Source organism: Psammomys obesus, unplaced genomic scaffold (genome assembly GCF_907164565.1).
Source record: "Psammomys obesus unplaced genomic scaffold, mPsaObe1.curated_primary_1811, whole genome shotgun sequence".
Taxonomy (NCBI): Eukaryota; Metazoa; Chordata; class Mammalia; order Rodentia; family Muridae; genus Psammomys; species Psammomys obesus.
Genome location: NW_026585626.1, coordinates 8,965,529 through 8,982,946, shown reverse-complemented (window position 1 = coordinate 8,982,946; position 17,418 = coordinate 8,965,529). Strand labels below are relative to the sequence as shown.

At 37.8% G+C, this 17,418-nt stretch overlaps 1 protein-coding gene across 1 annotated transcript; it reads left to right on the top strand.

The window, feature by feature from the left end:
* The first annotated feature begins 446 nt into the window (after positions 1–446).
* Positions 447–12,868, top strand: Dazl (deleted in azoospermia like). The gene is made up of 11 exons (XM_055614729.1): positions 447–758; positions 3,068–3,214; positions 3,595–3,686; positions 4,294–4,345; positions 4,647–4,710; positions 4,800–4,939; positions 6,167–6,238; positions 7,845–7,895; positions 8,685–8,798; positions 9,299–9,397; positions 12,806–12,868. Exons 1-11 carry the CDS (start codon positions 447–449, stop codon positions 12,866–12,868), a joined length of 1,206 nt encoding a protein of 401 aa, XP_055470704.1.
* The last annotated feature ends 4,550 nt before the right edge of the window (positions 12,869–17,418 follow it).

The window sequence follows — 17,418 nt, the reverse complement described above, 5'->3', positions numbered from 1 at the left end:
CCCTTCGCCCGTTGGAGGCCAGGCCGCCACCCCAGCCGCTCGGCAGCTAGCCGCGCGCAGCTTCTGCTCCAACGCGAGGCCTTTTCTCTCTTTCTCACCCGGACTCCGGCCGCCATCATGGTGAGTCGAGGGCAGGCCCGGGCGGTGGTGCAAGGGAGGCCGGAGGCCGCCACCCTCGGGCGGAGGCTGAAGCGGGGCTTTCTCGGGGTGGCGCGAAGGGGGGGGCGGCGGCAAGTCGGGGTTCTGTCACGTTTCCGGAGAGGGGTCCCCGCCTGACAGCCTCCCCCCGGGGGACGGCCTGGAGGTTGGGAGTCGAGGCCTTGCTGACTTTGCGGCCTACGAGCACCCAGGGGCGGCGGGGAGATGGCCGGTGGCTGCGGGCCAGCCCCGGGGGGACTCGGGCTGCTCCGGGGCGGGCCACGTGCTCGGCCTGGGCGTCGCGCGACATGGCTTTCCCGCCATCGGGCCGAGGCTCCGGCAAGAGCCAGGCCTTGGGCGAGGCCCGCCGCGGCCCGTCCACCCCACACACCCCGAGGCCCGCCGCGGCTTCCGGGCAGGGCCCGGGGCGGCCTCCTCGCCGGGCGGCCCCTCAGCTGGGCGTGGGGGCACCGGGGGCGGCGGCGGGCGGGCGGGTCAGCGGGGAGGCCGGAGGCTGGAACCTTCCCCGGCCGCCATTGGCGGGGCCCCGCCTGGAGTGGCGCCCGGGCGCGGGGGGTGGGGGGGCGGCCTTGCGTCACCGTGCGTGGTCAGCGTCTGGCGTGCGTGGGCTGGGGGAGGGGCGGGTGGGGGGTGGGAAACAAGTCCTCGGTGATCGCGGCGCCCAGGAGGCTGGCTGAAGAGGCTCCCAGCCCCAGGCTGCCCTGGGCGCCCCAGAGACGGTGCCGAAGACGTTGGTAGCCATTAAGTCGCAAGCCTGTTACATGTTGCAAACTCGTTCATTTTTTTTTTTTTTTCCATTTTAGAGCTAAAGGAAGAAAATCTATACAGCTTAGGACGTGTTAAAATTAGGTTGGAAGGAATATTTCACGTAAATATTTGTAATAATTGTAAATATTTCTAACAATTAAAATCACAGTATTATACTATTTGTGGACCGTTTTCTCAATGCAACAGAAATCTGAGAACTAGATCCTTATCTTGGCCACTATTTGTAACATTTATGGATATTTGCTTGCATAGTGATTTAATTAAATTTCAAAAACGTTATCCTGGGATCTTTAATAACAGTATTCCCAGCTTCTATTTTTGAGATGTAGACATTCAAATATAATGGAACATGGTTACTGTATTTAACAGTTAGTGTATGATAGCCTCCAAGTTCACTGTTAGTGTTCTAACATTTAATACAATTTGTTTTCAGTATGCTGTTACATTCTATTGGTGGGTAAAATCACTAGAGCTCAGTAGTGTGTGCCTGCATGCCTGTATGTAAATCTCAGCTACTTGGAAGGCAGTAGGGGCCAGATGCCGAGGCAAGAGGATCACTTCAGCCTTCAAAACTTCAGGCCAACCTTTGCAACATAGGACAATGTCTTTAAAAATAAATAATCGTACTTAGGAGGCAGAGGCTGGTGAATCTCGGTGAGTTTGAGGCCAGCCTGGTCTACAGAGCAAACTTCAGGCCAACCAGAGCTGTATAATTAGTAAGACCCTGTCTATAAGTTTAAAAGTTACAGTTCCTTGAACATCAAACATTGACTTACGAGGATTTGGTTGTAGAGTGGGTTTTGGTCGTGTTTAAAGGGTAATCAAAGCATCTATTGGTTGTGTGGGTTTTGGATAACTACAGTAGATACTGTGCCTGTGGTTCAGGGCTTATTAAAATGGAATACTTTGCTTTGTTAGTTTTGAGTGCCACCTACTGGATAAGGACCATGGTACGGTGTGCCTTCTTTACTACATTAAGATGGGACCGATTTTATATTAATCAGGTAGTCTAAGCCCAAATCGGGCATCCTATAATATTTAATGCTTTATTTTCCTCCATATATTGTACGTATACCAGAAATAAAAATTATTTATCAAATAAAATGTATCTTAAGTTCATCCATAAAAGAAAAGGAAATTGAGAAAGGATCTCCTCTAAAAATTACAGAACCATTGTTTTATATTTTGAGCTTTATTCTTACTATTTTTGTTTTTAGAGACAGGATTTCTCTTTGTAGCTCTGGCTGTCCTGTACTTGCTTTTTAGACCAGACTGGCCTCAAATTCACAGAGATCCACTTGCCTCTACCAAGTGCTGGGATTAAAGGTCTGTGCAACCATGCCTGGCCTTCTGAGTTTATTTTTGAATGAAAAATTGAAAAGAGATATATAGCTTGTCTATTAGGAAAGCAAATATAGTCAGGTTCTAAATAGTCTCAGATACATAGCATATGTAGAAGTCCCATTTAGAAAAAAAATTAAATTGTCAGACATTAAAAGAAGGAAAACTTAAGTAACTTATTTACTCTCTGCCATTTCATTGTCATGAAATATCAGAAAGGAAATTTACTGTTCAAAGGAATAAGGTAGTTCTCAAGGATCAGAAAAGCAGGTATGGGCATAAGTAGATAGAGAAAAGTTAAAAAAAATTGACAATTTCTATTTCATTCCTAAAATTTTTATAAAGTTAACTTTTTTAAAAACTGACTGGCAGCTGGGCATAGTGACACACACATTTAATCCCAACACTTGGGAGACAGAGGAAAAGAGACAGCCTTTGGGCCTGGCTTGGCCTCTAGACCTACTTCCAGTGACATACTTTCTCCAACAAGACCATACCTCCTTAACCTTTTAAACTGATGTCAGAGCATTCACACATTCAAATCTATGAAGCCTGTGAGTACCACTCTGACTCAAAACATTTGTTTTTTAAAAATGACAGAAGCATATTTAAGAAACTACATCATTTTATTTAATTTCTGTGCCAGTTCTCTGCTAATTGCTTTAAATTTTGAAATTAAACTAAGCTGTATTTATTGTTAATTTAGAGTAACACTAAAACAAATGATTTATATAATTTGTCATGTATATATATTTATATTTAAATATGTATTTAAAGTTATCTGTTTTCTAAATTACAGTCTACCACAGCTTCTGAGGCTCCAAATTCAGCTGTCTCCAGGGAGGCCAGCACCCAGTCGTCTTCAGCAACCACCAGTCAAGGATATGTTTTGCCAGAAGGCAAAATCATGCCAAACACTGTTTTTGTTGGTGGAATTGATGTTAGGGTATTGTTTTCATATTTTATTCATACTTTTAAAATACATTGTGAGGCCAAGTAGTGTTGGGGTAGGAAGAGGTGGGGGAGTGCTTTAGCCCAGGAACTCAAGAGGAGCCTGGGCAACATAGTGGAGAGCTAGGCTCAGTACATTTACGTTAAATCTTTCAAGTATTGTGGATAGTGGGAGTTGATGTATAGGCCTAAGAGGGTTTTCTGTTTTAAATTCTATGCAGGTTTGGTTTTAACTCATATAGACTAAAAATAGACTCAACAAAGTGGAATGGTTTGGGAATATTAGAGATTGACTTGCACATAATCAAAGATCTTTTTACAATAAAAGTTTTCCATGCTTAATTTTTACCCCCAAAGTTCAATTCTTTTCCATAGATGGATGAAACTGAAATCAGGAGTTTCTTTGCCAGATATGGCTCAGTAAAAGAAGTGAAGATAATCACTGATCGAACTGGTGTGTCGAAGGGGTATGTAATAATACTTGATAACCGAGCATGGCCAGAGAGATGTGCAAATAATAGACAAGAATTACAAAGGGCATTCTAACATTAATGAAATTGTTGCCCTCGATAATTTACTCTATAGATTTTTTTAGTTTTTTCGTCATTTTCTTAGTACTTCTATTTCAATGTTTTCTCTTTCACATAAATTTCTTATCAAGTAATTATTGGCACATTTTGCAGTATCTTAAGTTTTAGCTATTTCTCCTTAGATAATTTTTTTTCCTTTGGTTTTTCAAGACAGAGTTTCTCTGTATAGCCTTGGCTGTCCTGTACTCACTTTGTAGACCAGGTAGGCCTCGAACTCTCAAAGATTGCCCTGCCGCTGCCTTCCTGAGTATTGGGATTACAGGCATGAGGCACTACACTTAGCTAGATAATTAATCTTTTTAATGAATATTAATATTAGCACATTCTGACATACTAGACTAAGAAAACAGCAGTGGTATATAGTCTGTACTCTATCACAGCATTTTGAGCTTTAATTTCACCACTTCAGCTATTTCATAGAATGTAAGCAGGTCTAATCATTGTACTATGTAGTTATGATTTCATATTTCATTTACCTTTCTAGCTATGGATTTGTCTCATTTTATAATGACGTGGATGTGCAGAAGATAGTAGAAGTAAGTAATAGTCTTTCCGAAAAAATCTTCTTTAGCTTTAGGTTTGAATAAGTCCTGACTATACAATCCTATATAAAATGCAGAGAAAAATAGGCTTATTTTCTGTTTAAGAATCAGAATGTAATCTTAATGTAACTTTTCAGAACTTGCTTTAAGAGGCCTCTAGCGTAATCAACTAGAGAGAGGGTTAGAAATGGGACGAATGGCTTTTCTGAGTTCAACTTGACACATAGTGACTACAGTAGTGTTTGCACAAGTCTTGGAAGTGAAAGATTAAGTTATCATTTGTTACTGTTTTTAGTCACAGATAAATTTCCATGGTAAAAAGCTGAAGCTTGGCCCTGCAATCAGGAAACAAAATTTATGTGAGTAAAACCAGAAATTTTTGTTCATGAAATTTCTTAGGTTTACAGAAAACTCAATATAACTTTTGTTCTTTTAATTTTTTTTTAAGGTACTTATCATGTGCAGCCACGTCCTTTGATTTTTAATCCTCCTCCACCACCACAGTTTCCGAGTGTTTGGAGTAGTCCAAATGCTGAGACATACATGCAGCCTCCAACCATGATGAATCCTATAACTCAGTATGTCCAGGTAAAAACTGCATGCATTCTTGTTCTTACATCTGTTAATAGTCTTCTCAAGCTCTAAAATTATATGCACTGTTTGGCTGTTAAGTGATAATACACTCTGTTCCTTTTTGGAATATTTCCAAGTATAAGGAGTTTATTACTACTTTCTCATTCTTAGTTGCTTTTTCCTGATGCTAAGCTGAAGTCTGCCTCTGTAGCTTGTAAGCCTTAACCTTAGAACCTTGGTGGCGACATTAAATACTCATTTTTCCCATAGGTCAATATTTCAGAAACAAAAAAATACATACAGAAGAATTTTCACTTTTTTGGTTAAAAAAAAAGTCTTTATATTTGAAAAGTCCTTTAAATGTTTGGAAACAGCTTTGTATGTTCTCTTAGTTGATTCTTCCCAGAGTCTATCAGTTTGTTTGTGTTTTACTTACAGTACTTTCCAAATGCTTCGTCATGTAAGTTGTTGACACCTGTGTTTATTTTAGATCTAGAATTGAGGGTTTTATCTATAAATCATAAGCTTCTTCCATTTAATTTGTCTAAATTAGGTTAATACTTAAATTTTCATGCTTTACTATGCCTATTAATACTAAATAGCATTTTTTGGTACATTGTATGTTTTCAATTTGAGACACTTTTTGCTAGAAAAGTACAATAGTAAAACCTTACATATTTTTATGTGCATGGAATATAGACTTACTGCTTAGAAGAAATTTCTTGCCTATATCTAACATTTACTGTAATTACTAATGCAAGGAATTTATATATGCTGCTACTTGTTTTCAGTTAATAAATACAAGTACAGAAAACATTGATTTATCCTTTCTCCATTTTCACATTGTAATTCCCTTAACTTTGAGAAATTAAATACAGAAGAATTATAAACACTGTAGGTTATCTGTTGCTATTGCTGTGAGTACATATTGTGCAAAGGTGCTTTCATAAGAAACAGAAAATGTGTTAATTTAACTCCCCTACTAGAACTATACTTATAGTCAGTGTACACTGTGACCTAATGTAGATACTGGCTTGGAAAAGCAGTCATTTACATTGTCATTTCTTCTCTCCCATCCAGTAGGTTATCATTTGACAAGGAATATTTTCTTCATAAAGCCAGTCAATTATTTAGACTCCTGCATTGCTACATAGAAAAATTACGTGTTGTATTGTAAATGATAATCTTTGTCATTTTCTCAAATTTATTAATCCATTTTCTTTCTGTGAACTTTACTCTAAGGCATATCCTCCTTATCCAAGTTCACCAGTTCAGGTCATCACTGGATATCAGCTGCCTGTTTATAATTACCAGGTATTTTCCCCCCTACTGAAAATAAGTTTTTTTTCCTCACATATAATATACCCCCAATTGTGGTTTTCCCTTCCTTTACTTCCCCCAGCCCACCTCCCACCTTCCATCCGATTCAGATCCACTCTTGTAAATAGGCTTCTAAAGTGTCTTAGTGTTCTGTTCTTGCAAAGAGACACTGTGACCACAGCAATTCTTATAAAAAGAAAACATTTAATTGGGGCATGCTTACATTTTCAGAGGTTTAGTCCATTATCAGCATGGCAGCATGCAGGCAAACGTGGTGCTGGAAAAGAAGCTTAGAGTTTTACATCTGGATCCTTAGGCAGGAGAAGGAGAGAGACACTGGGCTTGACTCTGGCTTTTGACAACCTCAAAGCCTACCCCCATGACACACTTCCAACAAGGCCACACCTTCTAATCCTTTTAAGTAGTGCCATTCCCTAGTGACCAAGCATTCAAATGTGTGAGCCTGTAAGGGCTGTTCTTACTCAAACCACCACATAAATGAAAATGATATGGTATTATAAGATTAATACCATTAGAATTAATACATCAGAATATACCAAAACAAACATAAGGAAAAGAACACAAAAATTAAAGACTCATTCATTCACATATTCAGAAATCTCATAAATATAACACTAAACTGAAAACTATAATATACATGCAGAGAACCCGGTGCAGGCATGTGCCTGCTGCTTCCATCCCTGTGAGTTTATATGAGCTTTGATCATACTGTTTAGAAGGCCTTGTTTTCATGCTATCCTCCACCCCTCTGTTTCTTAGAGTCTTTCTGCCTTTTCTTTAGGTTCTCGAGCCCTAAAGGGAAGGATTTTGAATTATCAGATAATTTAAGAAAACAGAAAATAACTTGAGGAGCCAGGCATGGTGGAATATGCCTTTAATCCCAGCACTCAGGAAGGCAGAGGCAGATGGATTGCTGTGAGTCTGAGGCCAGCCTGGTCTACAAAGTGAGTCCAGGACAGCCAAGGCTATACAGAGAAACCCTGTCTCAAAAATAATAATAATGTGGGAGTGTTACTATGGTCTGTCTTTATATAAATTTCCACATAGTGTGGTATAATTCAGGCATCAGTGTTATTTAGAGATAAATATTTTGACAACAAAGATTCAGTATCTTCTGTTCTTATGTCAACATGCATTCTTTCACTTTTGTCAAATACCTGAAAAATCCAGGCTGATTGTTTTAAATTTTTATAGGACAGGTTGAAGTAAAAATGTTGCTCAGTTAATAGAGCACTAGAGTCTGTCTGGTAGTGTTTAATTTTGCTAGATGCAATGAAATAGTAATTCCATAAATTTCTTCCAATTAATGTGACCATATTTGTGAACCATAACTACAGCTGTAATAATAATTTCCAAGAACCACTGTCTTTTTTAATTTTCCTGACTGCCAGCTTCTAACTGAGAAAATGAGAGTTTCATGTATAGAAGAAACAGTGCACAGATAAAAGAAGCATAAACCTACCTTTGGTTCTGTCTTATAATAAGAAATTTGAGTCTGCACGATAAATACCTTAACATTGTCTTATCACCTCTTTGTAAAAAAATATGTTTAAATAATCTTTGTTTCCTTTTCTTTAAGATGCCACCGCAGTGGCCTGCTGGAGAGCAGAGGAGTTATGTTATACCCCCGGTAAAATGAATTAGCTGAGCATACTTTTTAGTCTTAGAGTGTTTTCTAATATGTTTTTTTTTTTGCCATATTATGTATGTCTATTTTAATTGCCTTTTTATATTATATATTTCACTTTCTTGTTACCTCAGTTGTGTACTCACATAAGAGAGAGACTACTTTTTTTGTTTTTCACATTATTTTGTATGCCAATCACAGATGGGCATTTTGGTTACTTGTTGGCATGATACATAATCCAAGAAAGCTAGTATTTAATACTAGATTCAGAATTTGTTTTTCTCAGAACTTGCCTCTGCCTTGGCTACTTAGAGAAAATGTATAGGAGAAAGATATGTTATACCATTAACATTACTTTATAAAAAGATTTGGGTGCTGTAGTACACTCCTGTAATCCCAGCACTTGGGAGGCAGAAGCAGGCGGATCTCTGTGAGTTTGTGGCCAGCCTGGTCTACAAAGTGAGTCCAGGAGAGCCAGGGCTACACAGAGAAAGCCTTTCAAAGATCCAAAAATAAAAAGAGACATGTTAGCTTTCGCTAACTTTAATAAAGATTGGATATTTTTAAAATATACCAAAAGATTCTCACGTACTCCATTACTACATATTATAGTTACTTTTCTTAGAATCCTACTGATTCTGATAGTGTTGACAGAAAACATTTTAAAGTAAGGCTTCATTTTAGCCTTTCAGTTTAAAACAGTTTCTGAAATACCTTAGCATTTTGAAGAATATATGATGTAGAATATTAGGTGTTTTCTATTAATTATACTTTTTCATTATCTTAATATAGGCTTATACAACTGTTAACTACCACTGCAACGAAGTTGATCCAGGAGCCGAAGTTTTGCCAAATGAATGCTCAGTTCATGATGCTGCTCCAGCCTCTGGAAATGGCCCACAAAAGGCAAGTTTGAGGCAAGCCTAGGGTTACCTAAGACCCTGTTAAAAAAAAAAATGAAACCAGCTTCACATTTTTATATATATATATATATATATATATATATATATATATATATATATATATATATATGCATGCATGTATGTATGCATGTATGTATGTATCAATTAAAAATATCTTGCTGTGCAATTACACTTACAGGTTTCATTTTGAATACTTTTCTATTTTGAAATAGTAAAGCTCCTGATTTCTTCTGTAATAGAAAAAAATAAATGCTTCAAGGAAAATACCATAGTTTTAAGTCAGCTTTTTAAACCAGAGTGTTCTCTTTCTAAGATACTAAAACATTACTTTAGGGGTAATATATAAAATATAAAAAACAATAAACCATAAGAGTTTGATATTATGAAAGAATTTCTTAGAAGTAAATGGATATGCTTAGTATACTTTGAAAAAGCCATTAGCAGTGACCAAAAGCTGTCATCTTTAAAACTTCTGTGTTTCAGAAATCTGTTGACCGAAGCATACAGACAGTGGTCTCTTGTCTATTTAACCCTGAGAACAGACTGAGAAACTCTCTTGTTACTCAAGATGACTACTTCAAGGTAAGAATACTAGCAGAGTAAAACATGCATGTGCAATAACATTAAACAATTATTTTTCTTATACTGATTAATTGAAGTGTTTATTATAACCACTAGTAAATCATTATGACGGCTGAGTGTGTTTGATTCAGTGTGAATCTTAGGGTAAATAACTTGTCTTTAGGGAAGAAAACTTTTCAGAAGGTAAACAAGTCATGAGCTGTGAATAAAGCACTTTCCGAGGAAGTGTGAATTTAAGCTCAGAATCACATAAATGCCAGGTGGGTTTAGCATCCTTCCTAGAATCCCAGTACTCAGAAAGCAAAGACAGGATCTTGATTAAGCTATGTAGTTAGGTCATGCCATATCAGTGATCTTTGGGTTCAGTGAAAAAAGGTAGAAATCAGACTCCAGATATTAACCTCAGTCTATACCCAGATAGGGAACAAACATAAACATAGAGAAATGGAAAAAGTAATATAAAGAGTTTATGAGAGTTGGCAGATAAGAAAATAATAACTTGACCACACAGTAATAGAGAAATATGAAAGCAGAATGTAATTCATAGCTATTGGACTAAACTACTTGGTTAATACATTTAAAACTGAGAAGGTTGAAAATAGCCAAGTGAGAAGAAATAGAAGTTGGTCCAGAGTTGGTAAAGTAGAAGGTTTGGATTTAGCAGAGATTTGGTTTCTAATCTTCTGTCCACATTGGACAGATCACTTTTAAGACTACACTTTGCCTGCTTTCTTCGTGTGATTTTTGTTTGGGTAGTAGAACTAGGGATTTGAACTTGATATAAGCATATGCTTTACTACTAAACTTTTCTTTTTTATAATTATTTATTGATTTATTATAATTTTTTCACTTTGTATCCTGACTGTAGCCCCCTCCATATCCTCCCAGTCCGAGCATCCCTCCCTTTTCTCCCCCTTCTCCATTATCCCTTCGCTAGTCCACTGATAGGGGAGGACCTCCTCCCCTTCTGACCCTAGCCTATAAAGTCTCATCAGGGCTGCCTGCATCATCTCCCTGTGTGGACTGGCAAGGCTGCACTCCCAGCTCCATTTTACAAATGTAGAATCAGTATGAGTAGAACAGGTAGTCTTTAAGTTCCCTTTACTTTTGAGTCTCTGAATATGAAGGCTATTAATGGGTTAGTTCAGTGGAGAGAAAATTGCATTCAAGGGAAGATTATTTTTAATAACAGGTGTGTAATAGAGATGGCATACAACTCAGTTGTTTAAAGTATATAATCCAATAGGTTTTAGTATATTTACTTGATTGTGCAACCATAAATCAAATTTAAAGTGTCTTGCCATTCCATTGCCTATTAGTTTCTAACCTCTAGCCTTCAGCAGCCAGTGAAAAGTTAGTGCTATTTTTGTAACATAATGAGTAAAAGATATTCATTTAAAATCGAGTTCTTTTTTTTTTTCATCGTAGTGCAATATAGAACTGCAGTAGTCACTTTGCCTGAAAGTTCTAAAGGTGTTAAATGACTTGCTTGAAAACAGAAAGTATTCAAAATTGAGTTTTTACCTAATATTAGAGAGAAAAATTTTCCTTTTGAACTCCAGAGATTTTGCCACTTTAGTCAGAAATCAGTAGAGTGGCCTGCTGTTGTATGTTACCTCTGTATGTGCATGTGTGCATGTTCACATCTGTGTCGGCATCTGTGTATGGGGCCCTGTAGTAGATGCTTGGGTTCTCAGGATCCCAAGCTCTTGTCCTGATTACAGAGCAAGTGCATTATCTGTGGAGCCACAGACCCTATTACTATAGCATTTAAATGCTGTTTTTAAATTGAATATAGTTTGTTTCCATGGTAAATCCCATTCTTTGTTTTAACTTCAGCCCCATAATTTTAATTTCCTAACTAACCTCTAAAAATGTGTACCTTTGTGACCACATTTTTAGGCCCACCTACTGGCAGGCTACATGCTTGTATGTATGTGCATGTGTGTGGCAGTCAGAGGTAGGCATCTTATTACTAGCCACCTTACTTTTTGAAACAGGATCTTCCATGGAATCTAGAGCCTCATCCATTTGGCTAGGCTGATTGACCTATTTGTTGTAGAGATTTGCCTGTCTCTGCTTCTACCCGAGGACTATGATTTTATAATTACCAGCCTTTTATTTAGGGAGTGCTAGGTATTGGAACTCATGACCTCATGATTGAAAAGCAGGTACTTTACCAAATGAGTCACTTCTAGCCACATAGAAGTAATTCTTTACATGCACTTCGTACAAAGTGGTTAAGCTAGTTTTGTCTTTTTAGAGCTTCTTTTTCCTATAATTATTCTGTTGCTTCTCTCTGGAAGCAACAGAATAAAGGAGATAATTTCTCTCCGCATAAGTTTTCTATATCTGATTCCTGTGCCTTTGAATTTAACTGCTAAATTGTATTGAACATGTACAGACTTTTGAAATGCAGTGGAAACTCCATTTTAGGTAGAACAATGAAACAAATCTAAAGTATACAGAAAGATCTTAATTTTATGTAAGAGATTTGAGCAACGCTTAGGTTTTCATAGTAGATATGAGAGGGTTCATAATATGAGAGGGTTTCATAATAGATATGAGAGGATGAGAGGTTCCTAGGATCAATCCTCTTGAGAAAAAAACATTTTAAGTTTTCTTACCTTTACTTTGTAAGGAATGAAATATCTTTGCAGATTAAAGATAAGTCTTAAATATACAAGCTTTAAGAGTTTTTAATCAAAAATAAGAATTTCAAATTGAAATACCATTCTCATATGGTTTCTGTCAGATATAACTTAATAAAAACAGTAGTAGGGGTTTGGTTTTCTTTGTTGTTGTTTGGAAGGGTTAGTTTCCTTTTTCTTTTTTTTTTTCTTTTTTTTTTTTTTTCTTTTAATTGGGCACTGGTGCTTTGTCCCAGGTCTTGGGATTATTTTGTTGTTGTTTTGTTGGATGTTTTTTTATTTGGCTGGCAAGATGGCTCAGTAAGTAAAGGCATTTGCCACCAACCAAGCCTAATGACCTCTGTTTAATCCCTGGAAACCACACAGTGTAGGAGAGAAACTGACCCTTTGACTTCCACTTACGGGCCATGGTAACTATGCATGCATGCACTCACACAAAATAAATTATAGTGAAACTTTTTTAAGAATCACACAAAATATTCACTAGTTGTCTTTGATTGGCCTGCCAAATCATTGTCTAAACTGGTACTAATTATAACTCATATTCCTGAGTTTACTGGGATTTTGTTTTAATTTCATCATTTAATAGAGCCTAACCAGTTTGTGCATTTATTGTTGCAGAGTTCTACCAAATTATCTCCTTTTCCCCATTTACTATGTTAAAGCTTAAAATAACACATTGGTTGTTCGTAATCTTAGATCAGTAGTGGTAGTACAGAACTTTCATTGATTTAACATGACTTTTTGTATTTTCTAGGATAAGAGAGTACATCATTTTAGAAGAAGTCGGGCAGTGCTTAAATCTGATCATCTCTGCTAACTTTCTAGTCTCAGAAGGTTGTTTGTTTTGAATATTAAAAGAGACTAAAAGGTTTTCAGTATTATAAAAAATGTAGACAAACCACACTTAAACTTTGTATAAAAGTTAATTTGCCTAGTTTTATGTTAAATCTGTTCATTAGATATTTATATAGAAACTGGTTCTGTGTTCACTATATAGTTAAAAGAAAAATAATTGCAAGTAAAAAAAGATTAAAAATAATTTTCAAATAATTGAAAAATAGTTGAAGGAATAACTTTTAAGATTTACCTTAAGGACTTTTAGTTGACATTGGCATTTTAAGAGTTCAAAAGCATGTACTAATCTTCAAGAAAAGGATTTTACAAACCTATTTTGAAAGGTCAGAATTTTGATAGTTTGACTTACAAGCATTTCACTTCTCAACCTGAACAGTACAGTATTTACAATATTGTACTTTACATTTATTATTTGTCTTAACATTTGCCACAAAAGCAGAATTTTTAGAACTGCATTTTTAATCAGTGGAACTCAACATGTAGTTAGCTTTATTAAAGTCTTCCTTATCTAAACCCAGGAAAAGAGATTAACAGTCCAATCAGTGGGTCTTACATTTATACAAAATATTTTACCCTTTATCTAGAATCCACACATATGAATATATCCTATTTATTTGGTTGGGGTGGTAATTAGGATATCTAAAATCCTGGATATAATTTTGTTTAAAGAATCCAAGACAGACTAAACTTCACTAGGTATATAAGCTATTCTTAGTGAGTTAATACTCTTTTTTTCTTAAAATGCTAAACTCAATGGCTGTGTTAAAATTGTGCAAAATACTGGTATTAAAGAGTGCTGAAAATTTTGTATGTCACTTAAAAGTTAATCAGAGTATCTGAAAGAAATTGTTTTTATAAAAACACTCAAAATATTAGTTGTTACAGAGTAAATACATTTTTAGTTTTGTTAGTCTGTTGTATTTCCTTTTATAAAGTAAAATATGCCCAAAACAGTCAAAGTAGGTAATTTTGACATTTCTAAACCACAAAATTTGTTTCATAAATGTATCCCAAGAATGTGCTAAAGGTGATAGGCTTTTAGATTAGATGGTCTCTTCATTGAACATTATGCACTGTGACAGCAGAGATCCTTTGTACTCAAAGTCTTTTGCAGTCTGTACTCGCATTCTGTCAGGATTTGCTCCATGGTATAAAATAGGCAAGTAACAGTTAAGAGCAGTTGAGGGCTAAGCCTTAGGAATATAGCGCTGGGACAGTGCCTTTCTAAGGGAAACAAATTGGGTGGATATCATCTGACCTGCCAGGGACATGAGTTTTATAGTGCCTTTTTAGTCTTTCTTGTATTTGCCCTTTCCTGTCAAAAATGGAAATTCCACTTAACCCTAACTAAATGGAACCACTATGGTTCATATCATAAGTGTTCCTAATGATCTTTAACTCTTAATTTTATTCTGTATCTGAAGTAAAAAATCTTTTTTAAGTCACCAGGAGGTTAGTATACCAGAAAACTAGGAAATGTCCTGAAATTTCAGTGTATTTGTAATTTGTATGTGTGTGTTCTTACATGTACCACTCTGTGATTAAATCACCAGCTTACTATGAATGATACCCTAAATTCTACAGAGCAATTGTAATTGTTGCTAGATGACTTTAAGGAAAAGTAAGGGAATAAACTTTTGTCTGCTGTTTTGTTGGAGTCAAGTATTTAAGGGAAGGGAGAAGACAGTACTGAACCTTTCAAAATGGAAGATTAATTTTAAACTTAAAAGTGTGTTCCTTTTACTTACTGCTGATACTATCTTTGCATACATGAATAAAGCTTTTTTTCAAAAATAATCACTGACTATTGTCATGTCCCTGCAAATGATGTGAAATTTTGGTGGATAATGTAAAATTGTGTAAATCGTTGTGATTGAAAATTGTAAATATGCTGAATTTGCTAAGCTGGGCAGGTAATTTATGAAGAGCATCTTGAGATATTTTACAAAAGTAAGTCTACATGTGTACATATTTATATGTACACATACTTTGATATATATGTATGTCTTAGTCCCGTTCATTGTGGTGAAGAGGCACTATGACCAAGGCAACTCTTAATAAGCAAAAGCATTTCATGGAGCCTTGGTTATGTTTTCAGAGGCTTAGTTTATTATTTTGGCCGAGATCATGGTGAAGATGAAAATACAGTTTTCATTGTAGCGCATAAACAGTGGTGCCTGTTGGAAATGCTGGCATACACAACTGACTAGTCACTTGGGCAAGGTCTCCCACATTTTAGATGGTATGAAATGATTTGCTCATTTGGGGGGGGCTGATTCTGACCCATTCGTCTATAAATTCACATTGCATTTGCTTCACATACATGAGCTTCCAAGGTAATTTTTCTTGGTATCTATGCAATAAAAGATATACTCACTGCTCTGGAAGGTTGACATTTTTTAAGAGTCAATTGAGAAGATCAGTACTTAGCACCATCTTCATTTCTAGGTCTAGTATTTTGGGGTTTATAAAGAAAGCCATACTTGGAGGAGTTCTTGCAGATAACTGGTACATTTTAACAGGTGATAAGCTCTGGATTAGATGGCTTAAATAGAAAATTAGCTCCACAAGTTGACCAACAGAGTCAAAAGCTCTGGGCTCCGGGTCCTGCAGACTGATGAATCAACTAAGGATCATGCATGGAGAGGACCTTGATCTGCTCAGATGGAGCCTATGGGCAGCTCAGTCTCCATGTGGGTGCCCTAGTAAGGGGAATGGGCTGTCTCTGACATGGACTCAGTGGCTGGTTCTTTGATCACCTCTCTCTGGCAAGGTGGCCAAACTAGGCCACAGAGAAAGGATCCAGCCAGCCCTGATGAGACCTGATAAGCTAGGGTCAGATGGTAGGGGGAAGAGGACCTTTCCTATCAGTGGACTAGGGAAAGGACATAGGGGAGGAAAGAGGGAGGGAGGGTAGGACTGGGAGGAGATGAGGGAGGGGCCTAGGGCCAGGATACAAAGTGAATATACTGTAATTAAAAAAGTATATCAAGGCTATATAGGATATCAAGAGTGGCTTTGGAAATCATCAAAGACTAAAATTGTTAGTGTGCAAGTGCTGAAATTAGAACTCAGGTTAAATACACATTTGTATGAGCATATATGCATGCCTGTGTACATGTATGTATGCAAACTGCAGCCACCAGTTTAATAACCAATGGCTTTTTTTCTGGTGCAAAACACTCTTTGTTTAAGACCTGTGCTCTCTTGGCTGGTGACCCAAGTTTTGGTGCAACCAGGTAGCCCAGAGAAACCCAAAACTTCTGCCTGTTCTCAGCCCCACTGCAGGGAAGAGAAAATAGTTAACCTGACCTGGAAATTCAGCTGGGTTCATGGTTTATGCCCTCTTCTCTGTTAGTGACTTCCCCAAACTTCCCATCCTCAGAGAAGCCACAGGCCCTTTTAAAAGCCTGTTGGAAACGACTCATTAGAAACTTTGAAGGCAACATGCTCCCCCTCCACACACACACAAACATTGGGAGGATTACAAGTGGCAGCCAGAAAATCCACCACCTTAAAAGTAAGTCAACCTAATGAATTGCCCACTGGGTTTCTGGAAAGACTGACACATACAAGATACTTAACGCCACACACCTAGATGTTCCCCAAACCAGTAAGTTACTAATACTGTCTTTGTTATGCAGCTGGCCCCAGACATAAGAAGAAAGCTCCAGAAATGAGAAATTTGAAGTCTCAACTTTGGGAAATTGCTCAGAAAGTTCACGACAGCTGAGATTCAGCTGAAGACGGAAGAAAACTCCCATGTGGTTTTGATCCTTGGGGAAACAGACCAGAAATGAGGCAAATAGACCATGAGAAGGGGTTCAGGGATTCACCTGCATTGTTTGATGGGTCCCTGAATTCAGATCTGTTGAAAAAAAATATCCTAAGTATCTTTAAAAACACATCTAAAATAGCTGTTAGACAAAAATACCCTCAAGGTACCCTGCTCCAGTATATGTAGTTAGCCTCAAGGCTATGACTACAGAGGAGGAATGTGAACAGACAACAGAAGGCCTTTAGACACTCTCCAAGCCTTGGGTTACAGAGTCTCAGCCACGAAGGCTCAGCTGTCAGTCAGTTCCTTAGGTACATACCCAGGCTACAACCTAGAGGAAGGAAAGCAGACACTTTGCTAGGACCATGTTTTAGCCATCCTGCAAATCTCTACTCCCACATAGGGGGAGGGGAGAAGGAAATTCCTGGGGGGGGGGGGGTTGGACACTGCAGGCTATTTGCTGAGGTGACTATGCCAGTATCAGGGGTATGGTCCATAGCCTTTGGAATGGGCTGAAACTGAGAAGAGGGCCTCTGAGGCCTTGAAAAAGGGCCCTGCTCCTGTGCTGGCCCTCCCAGACATTACCAAGTCATTCCCCTTGTGTATGTGCATGAGGCCAAAGGCATTGCCTAGGGGAGGTCCTCATACAAACCCTGGGACTCTGCAAAGACCAGTGGCAAAAAAGACCCAGTCTCAGCTGGATGGCTAGCATATATAAGGGCCATAGCTGCCAC